This window comes from Grus americana, chromosome 1 (genome assembly GCF_028858705.1).
Source record: "Grus americana isolate bGruAme1 chromosome 1, bGruAme1.mat, whole genome shotgun sequence".
In the NCBI taxonomy this organism is placed as follows: domain Eukaryota; kingdom Metazoa; phylum Chordata; class Aves; order Gruiformes; family Gruidae; genus Grus; species Grus americana.
The window spans coordinates 85,788,607-85,806,978 of NC_072852.1; the positions used below are offsets into that span (position 1 = coordinate 85,788,607).

At 41.0% G+C, this 18,372-nt stretch overlaps 2 protein-coding genes across 8 annotated transcripts in view; one reads left to right on the top strand and one right to left on the bottom strand.

Moving 5' to 3' along the window:
* The window catches only part of PRMT8 (protein arginine methyltransferase 8), a 74,680-nt gene extending 67,104 nt beyond the window's left edge, over nucleotides 1–7,576 (bottom strand). For 4 of the 7 annotated variants that reach the window (XM_054827448.1, XM_054827431.1, XM_054827403.1 and 1 more), the window contains exons 1-2: nucleotides 7,344–7,576; nucleotides 6,435–6,846 (exon numbers count right to left, since the gene is read on the bottom strand). In XM_054827448.1, coding sequence (XP_054683423.1) covers nucleotides 6,435–6,509 — 75 coding nt within the window. In that variant the 5' untranslated portion in view covers nucleotides 6,510–6,846; nucleotides 7,344–7,576. Of the gene's footprint in view, nucleotides 1–6,434; nucleotides 7,040–7,136; nucleotides 7,274–7,343 lie in introns of those variants that run through there. The other 3 variants (XM_054827424.1, XM_054827414.1, XM_054827439.1) reach the window with 3 other exon arrangements.
* The window catches only part of LOC129207141 (trypsin I-P1-like), a 71,619-nt gene continuing 58,778 nt past the window's right edge, over nucleotides 5,532–18,372 (top strand). The window contains exon 1 of the mRNA XM_054827641.1: nucleotides 5,532–5,735. The gene's annotated coding sequence lies outside the window, so the exon portion shown is untranslated. The remainder of the gene's footprint in view (nucleotides 5,736–18,372) is intronic.

Below are 18,372 nucleotides of genomic sequence, written 5' to 3' on the forward strand. Positions count from 1 at the left end.
TTATTTCCAATTCTGGTCTCTAACTCTCCAAATTGTTAATGCAACAAAATGAAGATAAACAGATTTTCTATTTCAGATTTTCAAACTGAGTTTCTATTTTTAGAAATATGCCGATTATGGAAAAGACAAAATTTTACATACTTTTTAAAATTTGAATTTTTTGAGATACATTTTTCACAACTGAGACCTGAAAACCTAACTTATAAGAAATAAATAAAGCCATCATCCTTCATCTTTCTACACCTCTTAAATCTCAGTTTAAAATTGAAATATTAGAAGTGAAATAGTGCCCATCCTCTCACAGTCACTGTGAAGTGAGAAAGTTGTCTCAGCTCCCATGCAAAAGCTTGAAAGCAATAGCATACTCCATGGAGCCAGTCAGTACTTGTTCAAGAACACAGGGAAGAGCCAGGCTGTGATTAATCAGCAATTGCTCCTTTCTGGCATGGTCAGGACACCCTTGTGGCCATCAACTCAGCCACTTAGTGCCTCCTCTTTGTTTCCTTGAGATGGGTGCCTCTTGTTTCTGTTCTTGGGAGGTTATTCCCAAAGAATAAGGAAAATTATGGAAAGGACAATCCCATTTTACCCTAAACTCTAGATCAAAATAAAACTGGCATTAAAGCTAGTAAGCAGGACAGCAGGCAGCAGAATTCTCTGTGGAATCAGAGGTAGGAGCAATCAGTTTCATCATTTACCCTCTTTAGCTGTCCATCACCTCATCTGTCAATGGACTGAACTTTGTTGCAAACTCAGAAAGGCTGAGGCAAAATCTTATGAAAGGATTAAGCTCAATCCTTTTTTACCTTTATGTATTTCTCTGCTCTGCCTGTACCAGTAAAGGCACAAGCCTCCATCTTCCACAATCAGGCTGTGGATGAACCTCTGGAAGGCATGTGAGTCAGTCTTGCTAAGCTCAGCATGGAGGTAGAACAATTACAAAAGTGGTCACCTACAGAATTTCTAGCACTCTTCTCTGAAGAATTTGGTGCTTTTCACAGACTGAGGTTGGAAAAAAAAGAGTCATCATTACAGCAACTTCTGTGCAACATGCTCACTAGCAGTGAACCTCTCTTTTAGCATTGCCACAACGACACAGTATGATCTGGCCCATGATGTCACCAAGATGAACCACACTCTTTTTAAAAAATACCAGTCGTCTTGACACTAAAATGCTGTTCACTAGAACAACCCTGTGGTGGCAGAGGATGATCCATGCAGATGTCTTTATCTTGAAATTCTGCTTTGAGTGATTGCTGTTATTCTTTATTTAAGCATAAATATTTTTTTATCTTGTTTATATTATTAATGCCAACCAAAAGTTATTTCTTCAATGGGGCCAAAATATCATGGTCAATGTCTTGATTTTTTAGTATTAAATTTGAGAAAGGAATGGAATGCACTGAGATCTTCAGCTGGGCTAAATGAATGTTCTGCACAGCTGAAGTTGGTAGAAGATGGCTCAGAGCCGTATTTCTGTTCCCCCACCCCTGAATTGGCCAGAAATCAAAAAAGCCCCCATGACTATATTAGAACTGCCTTGTTAAGTAGCCTAAGTAGCATAGTTCTAGTAGGAGCATTGTACAGCATCAAAATGTCGTGAAGTGGAATATTCCTTGCTTTCACTCAGAGCTGCCTCTATAGACTTTAGGGCTTTGACTACACACACAGTGAAAGATTTTTCACTGACATCATGGGTCAGCTTTCTGACTGTCTTGTGAGCAGTGCAAAACATCAGAGCGTGGGCCACTGGTCTGGTCGCTATAGCTCACCTATACTACTTGCACACATCAGCTACCACAACTTTTCCCGTTCAAAGTTATGTGACATAGGCGAGTGGCACACCACTCAGTGAGGCTGAAAAGTATGTCATAAGGTGCTTCTTCAGCTAGCTATCTGACACCATGCCAGATCTGTTGTGACTTCTGTTAGCCTAAGAAGAACACAACATAGCAGCGCTATTTCTCTCTTGGTTAAACATCACCCACTCATTAATGTTCATTCATATATGGTGTTCTAAGCAATTTAATAATACCAAATAATAATCTTCTACAGCACCTTTCACCAATAAATCACAGAATTAACAGTATGAATGGGAAAACTCAAAGGGATTAAATTATATCTCCAAGATCATCCAGTATAATAGCCAGGAACAAAACTTACATTTACTGAATAATTCAGTCCACTTGTTCTCTGTTAGGCACACTCTTGCTCTGTTTCTGTTCATTTGTACTTTGATAACTTACTATGGAGGAAACCCTCTCCCTACTTGTGAATCACAAATGGAAGCTCATGATTTCAACAGATTTCATAATCTCTTCTCCCCTCAGTAGTGGTATGGCTGGATTTCATATAGACAGGACATTGTAATCTCCCCACTTCTGATAACAGAGCAGTTACTTTCACAGACCTGGATATCATGATACTGTGCCAGTTATATTCATCTGTATGGGGAAGCATGTCTATTATGCCTGTTACCCCAAATCTTCAAAAGATTTTTTTTTTTCTAATGAAAACTCAAGTTTTGTATAATAGGACATTCAGGGAGGACTCTATTTTGCTACCATTAATAAATTACCTAATGTCTCTATTCTTAGCAGTGAAACAGGCATCTTTTCTCTCTACAGACACTGCTAAGTCTTCATCATAAGAATTGCCTTTTATGAAGTTACTATGCAAATGCACTGTACAAAACCAGCCTGTCCTGATTCTGGCAAGGACAGAGTTAATTTCACAAGGAGCCAGGACAGGTGACCCAAGCTGGCCGGGGGGCTATTCCATACCATGTGACATCATGCTCACCATAAAAGGGGGGCTAGTCGGGCAGAGGGGGGGCGGCGCGGTTGGACGGGCTGAGTGTCCGGTCGGTAGTTGGCTCGGTAAATTGTTCTCTGTTATTACCCATTGTTAATATCTGTTATCAGTACTGTTGTTGTTGTTTCCCTCTCCCTTGCTGTCCCAGTAAACTGCCCTTATCCCAACCCTCGAGGCTTTGCCGTTGTTTTCCCGTTCTCCTCCCCATCCCGCTGGGGGAGGGGTGAGTGAGCGGCCGCGTGGCGCTCAGCTGCGGGCTGGGCCTAAACCACAACACAGCCCAATTTCAGGTTCTAGAATTGTTTCAGTCAGCGACTAACCTGTTATGTGTAGATACATACGTCTGTTGGATATGCACATAAACCCTGGCACTTTGTGCTATTCCCTTCACCTGGCATAGGTTGACAAGCTACTTTAAGGTACACTTCTGAAATCTCACTTCTTTCAATTTGTTTCCCATTACTGATATCAGGCCTACTATTAATATGGCTTCCACTTAATTTATTAAAAAAAAAAAAAGACCCAGAAACCAAAATCTACAGCAGGTCAGCACCATGAATTTTGCAGAATCTTTGCGTGTATGTTCTACAAAGAACAATTTCACTTTGTTTTCTGAGTGCCTTTAATTATTTGCAGAGAACTCAATTCTGGATCTGTTATTTATGCAAACAGTCCTGTTTTATTTAGACAAGTCTCTCATGCCTAAAGATAGAGAGGTTCATTTTTATATCTTGAGGAGAGATTCTACAGCTTAAGTTCCAATGGAATGTCTCTTGAAGTTCACAGGATAGCCAAGGAGAATAAAGATTTTCTGAATCTTTTTTTCCCTGTGCACCCTAAACAAGGATCCAAAACCATTCTAGCAAGCTTCCTATTAGTGGGACCCCTATGGCCTTCAGTGAACCTCTAAATAGAAAAGACTTAAAGTTTTATTGCCCTTAACTTCTATTTTTATACAAAGCACTGTGTACTCTCAGGCTGCTATAAACACATACAAAACCCCACTGGTTTCACTGGAACTCTGGCAGACAGACTGATATGAGGCTGTTATTCGTACAATAAAATTACAAAGCTATTCTGAGCCTGATCCAAGATCCAACAGCACCTGTGGCAATGCTTCCATTCACTTAACTGTTTTGTATCAAGATATAAGGCTATGGGGATACTGGTAACATAACTGTCTGTACAATCTGGTACCATGGGAGCACAGTTCTGTAAGTTTCCTAGTAAATGAGGTGTCCTCCTTGACTGGAAAGTAATTTGTTAAATGTTTTACCTCTTCATCTCTCATTATAGCTGACATTTTTTTACATCATGCCTATCACCATGGCATCAAAGTACCACGGAAATTTACTGATTATCAAATCATGCATATCGCCAATACCCCACTGGTTTCAAATTAAGCAAATTTATACAAATTCCCAATATTCTCTGAGACTGTGATAAGTCCAAAAGTGAGATGCTTTGTCCTGTATTCCTTCTGTCACAGAACATTTGTAACTTCAGGAGAAAGTTAGAGAAATACAAGTTTGAAGGTCAAACTGGTATCATATGACTTTGCTAAATATAGATGATTGACGAGCAAAAGAGCTTCAAAGGTCTTGGCATATTTTGCTTGGTGCACTTCTAAGTCTGCATATGTATGCAGACTACTCTCAGTACATAACAGATCTTAACATCACAAATATTAAATTAATAAAATAGAAAATATCTTGGCAGGTGTTATCAATGTATCCTTTCTGGTCTTCCTAAGGCACAAGCACAGCAGGATATGCCTAATCCACAATTTTTCACTCTCATTTCACAAATCTGTCACTGATGGATACTCTGAGAAGAGGAAGTACAGTTTTTTAATATTCTCCTAACCTGTATGCAGCATTGGAATGAAACTGTTGTTGTTAAGAAAGCTTTCTCCATAAAATGACATTGCAGTGTGTGCAGCATTGCACAAGCAGAAAGACAGAGGCGGTTAAATAACAAATACATACTAGTAGTGAATTGAAATAGAAGAGGAATATTTAAAGAGCTCCTCTCACCTATTTTCCCTGTCCAAAGACAATTTCCATTGAAAAACAGCTTTGAAAGGAACTGGCTGTGCTTGTACATTTCTCCTTGCAATACTGCCCAGGATCCTGGGACCTTTAATGCAGTATCTGCTGTCAGTACTATGACAGTTTACAGACGTGCAGCCAGAGTTCTTGCTATTTATAGATGCCTCTTCTGCAAACAGTAGTCTATGGGGTTGTAATGCAGTAGCAGGCATGTTCTTTGATGTACTGCTTACATCACACTCATTTAAGAAAATTCTGCTCTTCACCTGGCATGGCAAAGAAAGCATATTTATGAAGGTCAAGCAGAGAGAGCACTATTAGCAAGAGAAATGTGGAACTCATGAGGCAGCAGGACACCTACTGGGAGGACTATCTGAAGGGAGGAGACATTTGGCAGAGACATAGAAAGAATAAAGGAAGGAATACTTATGTGCTCACAAACACTCAAGTGGTGCTTTTGTTCCTTATTACCTCTGCAGGGCAGTTGGGGAGGAGGGTCAGTGCTGCCCGTGCACGTAAGGGCAAAGCTGTTGAAGCTGGTTGGGGTGGAATGTCCTTGGGGGTCTGTACATGGCTGTGAGGCATATCGCTTAACCACGTGGTTAAGCGTTCAGTCAGAGTGTTAGGCACAGTCTATTAATAGAAACGCGGAGTTTGGCACACACTCGCACTTTCGCCTCTCCTTCTCACATGCTTCCAGTGAAGCCGGGACTGCATTCTGCATCCTCCTGCTTTTCCAGATCTGAGACTTCACACGCTGCCCCTGTGTCCCTTGAGAAGTCTCAGTGAGGTCAAGACAGCCCTAGACAAGTAAACATGGGCTGCTCAACCCCAATGTTGCTGAGTTGGGAAAGGCTGAGGAAACCGAAGGTAATGGGGGAAGGGGGGAAAGGGGAGAAAGAGGGGGCGGGCGGATTTCTTGCAGAAAACCTGAGAGCTCGCAGGGCACCTTCTCAGCCCGAAGGCAATGCAAATCTATTCTCGGCACTGCTCAGGCCAGCCGGGCGCAAGGGGGAATGCTCCTCCTGCTCTCCGCCCCCGCCTCAGACAGCTCCGCTTGGTAACATCCAGCCGGAACGCTGCAGAGACACGGATACTCCTCAAGTCCCCCAAACAATCCTAGCAAAGGCTCCATGGTATTCTGCCAGAAGAAAAGCGCTCAGAGCTGGCCACGATGCTGTCACAAGAGACCTTTGTCCCTTTCAGCCTCCTCAAATACACAAATAACCGTCCCCCTTCCTTACCGCCGCACACACCCCCCTCTCCTCCCACTCCCCGAACCCCGCACGGAGCCTCACGGCCTCCCAACTTCTCGGGGAACCAGCCGTAAAGCAGCGGCTTACGGGAAGCAGCCCGAGCGACAGGAGGGTTCAGCGGCGTGCAAAGTTCTGTGCCTAGGGGAAACGGGGGGGAGGGAGGGACGCATGCAGGAAATCATAGCCAGCAACGGAGGCAGGGGCTAGCCGAAGGAGCCAGCAAAGTTTATCTGCTCTTGCTGCTGCTTCTGCTAAGGGATCTGTGCTCGGGGCTGGGGGAGCTCGGGCGCCGGGTTCTGCCTCGCATCCTTACCTCGGTGCTGTCGGCAGCGTTCTCCGCCATTTTCCTCCTCAGGAGCAGGCAGCGGGAGGAGTGTTTCATTCCCATAAGAGCTAGCCACGGGGTTGGGGCTTCGGGGTTGATGTTTTGTTTTGGGTTTTCAAAGATATCCAAACACTGGTGTGCGCCAAAGGATAGGCAGAAAAAGAATTATGGAAAACAGCAATAAATCAGTCGGCTTTGTCCTTTCTGCGCCGTCCACAGGAATGTTTGTCTTCTCTTAGCATCGGGAGCTCCTCGGGCACTTTCAAGTCCTCCTCTTTCTCCCCTCTCCTCCACCTCTAGCGAGCTCTTGGGATGGGCAGAGAGAGGCGGCACACACTCTTCAGGTTAAACTAAAAGGCTGTCGGGCTGTGAGTCCTCCTCTTCAGAGAAAGCAGTCGGGCTAAACAGGAGAGAAGCGCCAGGTAAACTGAACTTGGGCGTGCAGTGACCAGCTGGGCATCTTTGTGTCCTGTGGCTACTCTTCCAGAGGCAGAGGGAGGCAGAGACAAAGCAACAGGACAAGGAAATCATAGCCCTTTATTTTCCTTCTGTGGGCTTCTTTCTTTCTCTCTAGGTCCCAGGAAATTTCCTTTAAAGATGGTCACAGAATTTGCCACCCTCTTTCTATGAATGTCTTCTGAAATAGCAATCCCTCCTCCCCGCTCCCCTGTCCCCCTTCCCTCTCCTTACCCCTTCTGCTCTTGGGCAGAGCTTGGTGCCCTTCTCTGGGAATTGCATTCACATGAATTTCGTAGAAAAAACATTATATCAAGTACCTGCACGCACACACCCATCGCCTACATCCTCACACACAAACATGCATTCACACGTGTGCACGCACGTTCTCTCTCTCTCCCTCTCTCTCGCACACAGAGATGCACCATTTTTCTTCCCCACCTCTCATCTTTTGAATCAGCAACATTTTTCTTTGCCAGCACTCTTGGCAAGGCTTTTAGTGGGCAACCAAAGAAGCCTGCTCCAGCTTCTTTCCTCTGAGTTAAGTAGCAAACCTGCTTTCTTAATATATTGTCTTGTGTGTGTGCTGCGAGCTTCTTGTTTCACTTGTTTTTCAGCAGGATCCACACTCCGTCAGATAGCCGTGAACTGTAGAAATATTGTCCCGATACGGATGCAGCTCTTGGGGGGGGGGGGGAGGGGGCGGTGGGGGAAGGGGTAGGAGGGGCGGTGAGAGAGGTCTTTTTGGGAAGGGAAAGAGCTAAAGGTGTTTTGAACTTCTTTTTAGCCTTTTCCTAATGTCATCTTTCTATGTAGGAGTGTATTGCCACCTTCACCACACGTTTATCTTGCTTTCACTCCTCCGGGAACTTTCTAGTTCTGAACTGTCATCTGGGAGGATTAGGTTTACCTCACTCGTGTTGCTGTGGATAAGGGCGGGAGAGGGGGCGTATTACATAATTAATCCTTCCAACTTCACTTTCTGCAGCTCCATCTACAGCCCACTGTTCTCACGTTTCTGTTTTGTTTTTATACGGAGGAGGTGAGAAAATAAAGCTGGTGTGTGGGTGTACGTTGCTCGAAGGATTTCAAGGACCAGAACAGGATTGCTGCTCTCTGAACAGTTTGAAATGATTTCCTCTGGGGGTGCAATGAAGACCTGAAGCAAAGGTTTGAAAAGATGCTACATCAGTAACATATTATGATAGATCTGGGGTTTTGAATTTCTGTCCCCTGCAGCCTATTTTAATGTCTTTAATGCCAAAACACCGGGAGGTACCTGGATATTCCTGGGGATGGGGGAATGGAGATAGAGGATGTGAATTAAAGAGCAGAGAGCAAAATTATTCTCCTACCCCACAGTGATGAGGAGGTGGGGCCAAGAAAATTAAGCAAATTTCTCCCTTTTACTTGAATGACCCTCACAAATTCTTGTTCAGACACAGATCAGTAGGTATGCAATAGATTTCAGGGATTTGTAATAAATCACATAGAAGTAAGCAGCCCAGGGAAGCAGAAGATGTGTGGTATGCTGAAATGTCAAGTGACAATGAGAGTGTGCCATGTAGGGCACAGTGGTACCATATGAAAAGGTTTCAGAATATGAGAGTATGTTGTAGACACATATGTCATACAGCTTGAGACTGGACCTCTGAGATACTTTGCAGAGCCTTTTGATCATTCAATTTTTTACAAGCCTCTAATTTCCTGCTACTCCTTTCAGCTCACATTTATTTAACACCTCAAGTTCTTTCATTAACTCCACACCACTGCTAATTTTTTCAATAATCATCCACATCTCCTATGTTCATAAAGTACAATTTTATTTCACACCTTCTAGGCATGAAGCTCAAATTAAGTGAAAACAGGCCATTTCCCCTTTGGGACATTCATAGAGCTCCTGGAGGTCTTAAAACCCTTCAGACATGAAAACCCTGCCGATGGAAGCTATTTAGAGTATTCCAAAGCTACCCTCAAGTCTTGGTCTATGGAATCCTTTCTCATCAAGTACTTTGATTTCTAGGTGGAAGGATATGGAAAAAAACATCTGCAAATAACAATGTAATGTCTCTGCAATCTTTGTCACAATGTTTTTCTCTGCTATGTCATGAATATCTGGTGGTTAGTGAGTACATGAAGTTCTAGTCAGTGTGCATTTGGGCTAACCTACGTAGTTTTAGTATGTTTTCTCTATTTTCAGGTAATACACACAGCTAAACTTAGCCTAATTAAATATTTTAAAATAAAGCAGTGTTCTATATAGAGAAAAATAATTAGAATTTTCAAAACTACTCCAGGACATATTTTCCAGTTTTCTCTGGCAGCTGGGCCTGTATTTCTGGTACAGCTCAATCACTCTTTAGTCAGCTAAATGAGGCATCAGATTTTCAAAAGCACTCAGCAACTGGCAAAACTGGCAGGCAGAGATTTAACATTTCCTTCCTTCTTCTGCTTCAGATACTGCATGACTTGCCCTGGCACCTATTCTTACACTCCTCCACCTCTTTGTCAACACAGATGATACCTGACTGCTCATCCTTGAATGTGGTGCTGATAATTTACGGATACAAGGAAAAGCTTCCAGTCTCATGATTTCCAGGATAAGGATTAATTTTTTGGTCCTGAACTCCTTTGGAAATCTGCCAGATGGTCGGTGTCCTCACTCCTTCTATGTTCTATATGTGATTGAGGAAACTGCTTTGAAAATACACACCATTTGCTCTAATCTGTTTTATTCCAAAGGGAAAATTATTTGTCCTTCAGGACTTTTTTTAATCAGTCATGGGTAGAAGTTGTTCCTTGCAAGGATCCATTAGCAGTATCAGCTAAAAGGCTGAAAGCAGCATGTTTTCACATACAGATGTCTGTATGCACAGATACTTGGCCAGTCTTTCAGTTTGAATATGAGCCTCAGTGCAAGTTCCTGTTGATACTCAAATTCACAGGCACACTGAACTTGAGGACTATGAGCTTTCTTACTGTTGAGGGGACAAATGTTGCCCTCAGACATGTGAATACAAATCCTGCTGACATCTGTGGTTACCTAAGGGTGATAGCTGGCCATTGGAACTGAGCTTGGGAACATATTTCTGATCCCCTGTTTTGTTAGATCTCAAGAAAAAGAGTACTGTAATGAAGAAAATGTCAAGGTAGTAAAAGTGCATTTGTAACAAAGCCAGAAGATGTCAACAGCATCTTCTGAATTTAAATATATAATTTATAAGTACATGTGAGGGTCACAAAGTATTACAAATGGAGTGGGGTGGTGCTGAAGAGGAAATGGAAAGGGAAGCATTTATTACTTCAGATTTCCAGTAATAGCAGCTGTGGTTGAGGCTGCTGTGCTACTTCCCGAGTGTAGCAGTAATACTGTGCTGGACCTCAGAACATTCAGACTTATTGCCAGTTTTGCCATTAGTTGGATGAAATCCAAATGTCTGCATTTGAGGTGAGATAATCCTGTACATCGGTACAGACCGAGAAATTGCGTAGCAGTCCTGATGGAAAGCATCTGGGGGTTATGGGGTGGGGGTGGAGCTAGGTTGAATATGACTCATCATGCTTTCTCACTGCCTAAAAGGCAAACTGTATAATTATCTACATTAAATGGAAAGTGGCCAGTAGAGTGAGAGAAGTATGAATCTCTCTCTAATTGGCACGGGTGAGACTGCACCTTTGATTTTGTGTCCAGTACTAGGTCCCTTGCTTCAAGACGGAGGTGGATACATTGGAGATGGTTCAGTGAAAGACTGTTATGATGGTCTCTTAGGGCACTAACCTCAGAGGAGAGTTGGGCTTGTTGGGCTTGGTGAAGAAAAGGTCAAGGGGCACTCAGTAGTGGCTTATGACTAACTTTAAAGATTGTACCTAAGATGAGCCAAACTCCTCTTGGTACAGTCAGATGATGTGAAAAAGGGCAACAGCTGCAAGTTGTGGCTTGGGAAGTTCATATTCAATATTAGCAAAAGAAGTGTCCCACCACATCAAAAAAGCCTAACCTTTATTTGTGCTTTATACATCAAGGAAAGCCTTTTTTTCAATTGCACATCTGTGCCTGAGAATAACATCAGAGAAATATGGGATCTGCTAAAGATAAAGCTAAGGACATAAATTAACAGGAGAACATCTATTATTTCCTCTGATAAAAACTTTCTCTCCAAAATAATTTTTTTGGGGAAGAAGATGGAATGAAGTTGCTGCTGTGATAATTCCAATTGAAGTTGGTAACAATTACTCGAAGCATCGACAATTTGGCATCATTTCGAGTAGGAGACGATAGCAGTGTTCCAGTTGAACAATGGACAGGAAATACAAGGATGAATAAGGAGAGGAAGAGAAAATATGAATAAGGAGGGAGGTCAGGTAGAGGACTGGCAGAAGAGGGCTTATCAGAGAAGGTGAAAAAATGTGTAGCAAAGTTGTGCATAGGGAAGCACATGCCATGTTAGGCAAAAAAAAGCTGTGATGAAGAGGCTAAAGACAGGAGAAAGTAAAATAGAACGGCACTTTTTGTTACAGATAATATTCATATGGGCTGGATCAATGTTAAACTGTTACATTTATTACGCTGGAATGTTCTGTCATATAAAGTAGAGTCCTTCCATTGGATCTTCCAAACCCTCCTGCCACTCCCATTTCTGCAGCTTTGGCCATCTCTTCCCCAATCACTTATTCATAGGCCATAAGGAAGAATAAACTGGGAAATACCACCTTTCTTAACACCTTCCTCTCATCTTGATGAAAGGAAGAAGACAGGACATAATCTGCCTGGAGAAGACTTCTTCCCTTCTGTGTGATCTCAGACTTCAGCAGAAAGACAAGTCATCAGGTGCCTTTCTTCCTTGTTGTTTGTTTAGGAAAGTGGGGAAGGGCTTTACACACAGACTGGGAGAAACCAGCGGGCTATAAATCCATGTCCTAGTTGGATAAGAAAATATTAACAAAAATCTATTCCTGCTCCAAAATCCCTACCTAATTTTGTTTGTTATCTGATCAAAGGAAGACATGGGGCAGGATCCTTTTGTGGTATCACTTTGCATTGTCCTTTCAAGTTAATAGCACTATACGACTTGGTAACAGTTGTGATTTCTGTCCTCTAAGTGAAAAGCTGCCATAACTTTTAGCCAAAGCTAACTAGTTCTCATCACTTTTTTTTTTTTCTTTTCTTCTGTAATCTTAAGAAATTTACTGGGTTTGAGTAATGTTAGTTCTTTACCTGTTATTGAAGGTAATATTGGTCAGAAAGTCACATTGATTTCCTTTGCCTCAAAACATATGTTATGTTTGGCAATCTCTCCAATCTCCTCATGTCTTCTTCTATCCCCACTATGTCTCTCAAAAATACCAGTAGTTCAAATATTTCTCTTATTTCCTGCAATTCGCACATGTTCATTCTGAAGATTCTGAAGTGAATTCTAATTGACACTGTGGATTTAAATATTTTATTTATGCTGTTCCTTTCTGATTCTTTAGCTTTCCTCATTAACTATTTTCCCCATGTATCATCTTATCCTTCTTCATGAGCATTCCAGCCTTCTCCTGGGAATCACTGCAGTTTTCAACCACTGATGCTAGATTTGAGTGAGGAAGGGTCTTTCAGAAGCTAAATTGATCTGAGATACCCACTGCCACAAGTCAAGAATATATGTCCAGGGCTCAGACAATTCAGTGTTAAATTATAGAAACATTGTCATGAACTGAACCCTTAGCTATGCTTACAGATAATGAAACACCAGAGAACTACCTTGTCCCTTGCAGATTCATAACCAGAATTTTGAAATTTTTCTAAGGTTGTAGTCTTCATTTTATTTAACAACAGCAACTCTATTTCTGCAGTCAAAACCCTGAAAACTTAATCTAAATTTAACCAAAATGTTCCTTTTTTTTTTTTTTTTTTTTTTTTCTTTTCACTTTGAGTGCTAAACTCTTAAAAAATTGTAACTGGGTCAGCTGGAAGAAAGTCCTATTCTGACAACTTCTATAAAGGTCACCAAAGTGGGTCTCCAGTCCTCTACGGATTAGAGGAGCTAAGCAGGCTGTTGAGAATCGAGATTACTCCAATGGCAGACATAAATGTGCATAATATCATAAGATGTTAGATGCTGACCCGCGTAAGTGATAGTACAACCTTGTTCAATTCTCACCTAACTTTTTGAACCATTACAAATCACATGCACTCAGAACAGACAACAAAATACCTCTGAAGTTTGATAGCAAAGTCATCTTCAAGTTATGAGCCTAAGAAATATTATGCAAAATATTTTCCCATATAATGTAAGAAAAACATGGATATACTGGCATGAGTCCACTGAAGGGCCACAGAAATTGAGTAACTGGAGAGCTCTCTCATATGAAAATAGGCTGAAAGTACTTGATGGGAGAGAGAGTAAAGAAGATGTAGCCAGACTCTTCTCAGGGGCACTCAGCAAAAGCACAAGAGGAAATGGGCATAAATTGCAATACAGGACATAAAAACATAAGAAAAAAATCCTTTTTATTGTGAAGGTGCCCAAAGATGTTTTGGCACCTTCCTCAGACATATTCAAAATGTGACTATAAATGGCCCCAAACAACTTACTCTAGTTGACAATCCTTTGAGTGGGGGGGTTGGACAAGATGATTTCCAGAGGTCTGTTCCAACCTCAATGATTCTGTGGTTCTGTGTGACTCTGGAAGATATATGAAAAATCACTTACATGGCTCTGTCAGGTCTGGCACATAGCCATCTGTCTTCTTGTTTTTTCTTCCATATTACTCTTGAAGCCTTGAAAAGAGAAGATAATATATGTACACTCATACAAAGGTGATTTGGTAAGTGCAGCCAATGCTTTCACAGAAAAAATATGCTGAGAGAAGTGAAAGACTGTTGCTTGCATTCTGTTCTTGAGTGCTCAGAGGAGAGAAGGCATGTAATTTTGTTCGAAGAGCTAAACCTCATTATAATATCCCGCATAAGCTGTCAACGAGTAGAGAATATTGCATCTGGGCATACAGTGTGTCAGAAAGAAAGTGAAGTAATACTCTGAGAATCATGGACCCATCTTTACTGAAATGAAATGCGAATCACCAGCTTCCATCCTATCTTGTCACCTTCTGTTCTTGTGTGATAGCTTCTAAGAAACTTTTCCTTTCTCAGAAAAACTCTACCTTCTGCCTTATATTGTTTGCTGGAATCTGTGATGGAATTTCTATATTTAAATAAAAGACCCATTTCTGCTTTGTCTGCCCTGCTTTTCTCTCCTGCTGGATTATAACATGTTTAGCAAGTCTGAGGCGAAAACCAGATAAGTAAAAATGTCCCTATTCATTCAAACAAGATGTTTTGTTGCTTTCTAAGTATCAAATCCTAGTTGTTTCTTTTCTTCTTAGGCTACAGTCCGTGCTTTGAAATTGCTGTGTCACATAGGGTTAAAGGAATTTTAACTAGACCACAGATGAAGTTGCAATAATTGAGATTACTTCTCTCTTTTCTTCCTTTGCCCAAAGGCAGGCACTCTGTCATCTTGGTTTCTGTAACTTTCTGGTTTTCACCCATTCTCAAACTTCCTTCCTTTTTATTTCCTCCCACATTTGTTGAGGGATAGACTATTGATTTCTTGCTAGATTGGAAAATGCTGGAGTTATTTATTTGCCTTCTTGAGTGATATTCATAAGGCTTTGGGAGCAGTCTTATAAAGCATTTTAACTGGAAGATCTATGAAAATCACTTAGATGGCTCTGTCAGGTCTGGCAAATAGCCTTCTGTATTCTTGCTTTTGCTTCCATAACTGTCTTCTACAGTAAGTCATGCTGCTATGTGTCTCACTTTTTCCTGTTGTGAACAATTTTCTTCAAATGCGTGCACATGTGTTCAGCTGTCACTGTTGACAAGCAACCAACTGTAACTATGATAGTGGGTTGGCATATTTTTCATCCCAATTCAGTATTTTCCTTCCTTAAGGAAATTAAGGAAAATTGCCAAAATGTTGCTGCCTCGCACTAAAACATGAAAAATAAGAAAGTCGGATCAGGACTGCATGTATTTCATGAGCTGAGAGCAACGTAGGTTATTTTCCAGAACCAGACCAGAACTTAGTAAAAGTAAGGTCATACTTCTTTACAATGTTGCCTGATGATGGTCCCCAATAAATTAAATACAATCAGGCTTTGGCCAGGTTATAGTGTAGAGTCAGCACTCTGTGGTGCCCAAGATGATGATTTTTCTGTCTGCAAACAGAGCTCAGCCTTCTGGGTTATTGATGTGGTTGTGGACTTTGGCAGAATCTAGAGATTATGCTAGTTCATCTGTGGTCCCTTGCCAGAAAGAAGATTGACTTATACTAAACTCTGCATAATACAGGTATAGTTGTGTGACCTGGATTATCATTTCAGGTACTGTAATGGGACATCATCAGGTATTACAATGATATTTGTAATATCATTGTAAACACCCCTACACTGCAAACAAAATACTAATCATACCATACACTGCAAACCAAACATGCTTCATTGTCCAGTACAATCTTAGAATCTGCAGTACCAAGGAGCAAAAAGTTCTCAAACTGTGGTTTGCAAAAGCAAGAGAGCAGAAGAAATTGAGAGCATGGTCAAATAGAAAGTATTGTCAAATAGAGTAGCCTAAACTTGGTTACTCTCTAGGGCTGAATGTATTTTATATTTTTTTATATTAGATATTTTAATTTTGTCTCTCTGTGATACTCTGCCATATTGAAAAACTCTTTTATCTTCAGCACAACTATAGCTGTGAGTGAAAGACACAAAAATTCTCACATCTGAAAACATCCTAAAAGGAAAGCAATCATGAATAGCCCTTATGGCAAGATTTATGGAATTTTAAGTTTTAATTGTGATATAAGATTGAAATTCAAGTTCATCCAATAGTTTGTGACCATTGCAGAAGCCTCTGAAAACTATAAAATATAAATGTACTAATCAGGATATTCCAACATGGCTTGTTGCTGTGCTCTCAAGCCTGATCATCCTGACTTCTGAGCCATCAGTTCCATGTATACTCACAGCTAATTTAAAATATGGTTGTTAAAGACTAACAGTTCTGTATATGTGGTGATGAGGATTAGTATAGTATAAGTACTGACTGTTACCAAGTGTGTTGCTGATGAATGAATCTAGAAAAATATTAGTTTTACAGTTTACAACTGGTTAGATTTCTCAGTTTTCTAAGCACTGTCATTCCAGCAATCTCTAATTCCCTAACTGATAGATAATATACAGATATATTAATTTGCAACAAGTTACAGTCATAGTGTAGCTGTGTATCTTTGCCATGCCAATGTGCATACTGAGCACAATCATTAATTCTCTGGGTGACTGAGGAACTCTACCTATAGTTTCTGCTGGCTGAGACAACTAATTTGAGACAGTGGATTGACATGATATGAGGTGGATGACCAAAGTCCTAGTTGCCTTCACAACAAAGTATTTGACAAACCATTGCAGAAGCTCTCCAAGTGGGAATTTCAGACAGTCCTGGAGATTTCCCCAGGTGACTCTTGCTGTATATAAGCCAACTGAGAGGCACTATTAGTATGGCATTGTCTCAGAAATGCCCCCAGGTAGTTGCTGCTGCAGAATTGACCAAACCGTACATAGATAAGATAATTGTAACTAGTCATTAGAATTGTTCTTGCAGATACATAAATGGTCGCACATAACACTTAAGACATCTAGACTAAATTTACACACATAAGACTGTGTGGCAGCTGTATGGTAAGAATTCAGCAGAGCAGCAGTTCAGTGAGTCTTATCTGATTCAGCTGAAGATATCTTTGCAAAGACGCTTGCAACAAAGACGTACAGTGTCACTGTCTGGACACCACCTGACCAACCTGTTTGAGAGATTTGATTTCCTATGTGAACATATGCAAAAAAATCCTGATAAATCAGTATTTTTTAACAATCTGTCTTACAAATGTCCGTAACACCCATTCTCATGTACATCACCTGTATTAGAATGTTCATTGACAGAAGGGGAAATGTATGGGGCCAAAACCCCATGAGAAACTGGGACTGGCTCAGAAGCAAATTTCCTTATAGAGGTAAATACCTATTGAGCTCACATGACTAGAATAATTAGATTGGTGTAGGAGGCTCAGAGTTTGACCTTTGATATACTGCAATGGAGTTGTTAGGGATGTAACTTTTATTAGTTAAAGTGCAATTAGGCAGGTGTTATGAAAACACATGTAATTGGCAGAAATTACAGAACTCAAGTATTCAAGGATATTTGCCTGGCAACTCACAACGCTAATCAGTCCACCAATCATGAGGTTAAAAATCCAGAAGTTGCTCATCCACCTTAGGTAAAGGGGAGAACTCTACCTTCTGGAATGCCTAATTCTGGAGCATCTCCAGGGGTACCTGGGATCAAGCTCACATGGCCAGAACCTACACTCTTAACACCCTACTCCTCCAGAACATTGACAGTCAGCTGCTGCTCTTGTAAGCAAGGAAAGGGGAAATACAAATAACCATTGCTCTGTAATGTTGTAGTGTTTTCTGCATCAGTGACTACTCTTTCACATAGGCAATAAGTACCCAAACTCCTTCATGTGAATCCAATTATTGCATAATAATTAATGAATGCTTTAGTCTGCCCTGGTCTAAAGTGAAAGAAAATCCCATGCACTGTGTTCTGGAGAAAGTGGCAAGTTGGTTTTTTTTGTTTTGTTTTTGCAAAATGTGCAAACTTTTACCTTTGTTCTGGCTTTGTAGGGAAGGCCTGTTTTCCATAAAGACATGCAGTTATTTCCATTGAGACTCCTGCTTCAGCATCACAAGGATCAATTTGAGTGTGCATGCCAGAGTAGAACAGTGGCTCAAGAGATCATTAGAGGAACAGAGGTTTCAATCCGTAGATCACAGAACCAGAAATTTGCTGATGCTGGTAGAAATTATTGTAATCTAATGGGCGTTTATGTGACCCAGTGTATGAAATGATTTGGCGAATTCAAGATGCAGCTCAACAAGGCAATCTTCCAACAGCAAGGCCAGTTGTCCATTGTTGCCTTTTTTGTTTGCTAGCTTACTTGTCTGTGTGGATGCAGGTTGATCCAGATCAGGGCACTGATTAGAATTACAAAACCAATCTTTTTTTTTTTTTTTTTTTTTTTTTTTTAGGAGGGTGTGGTATTGTGCTCTTGAAGGGTTTACTTTTATTCCATTTCATTAACTAAACTAATTCACTGTACAGCTAAAAAAAGAGCTGAACTAGCACAATGTTGGAGGGTAGGTCTGGAGGGCAAGATACAGAAATTTTACCTTTAGCACTGAGAAAAAAGTGACTAAACCCACAGTTTCAATCCTGTGTTTATAGTGGAGGTAGTGATTTGTTAACACCTGTGTAACCATGGGATAGGGGCTGTGAAACAGAAACTATAGAATCAGGTTGAGATAATTAGTTTGTAACCAAGGTAATAGGTAATGAAGCTAACTGACCATGGCAAGGTACAGT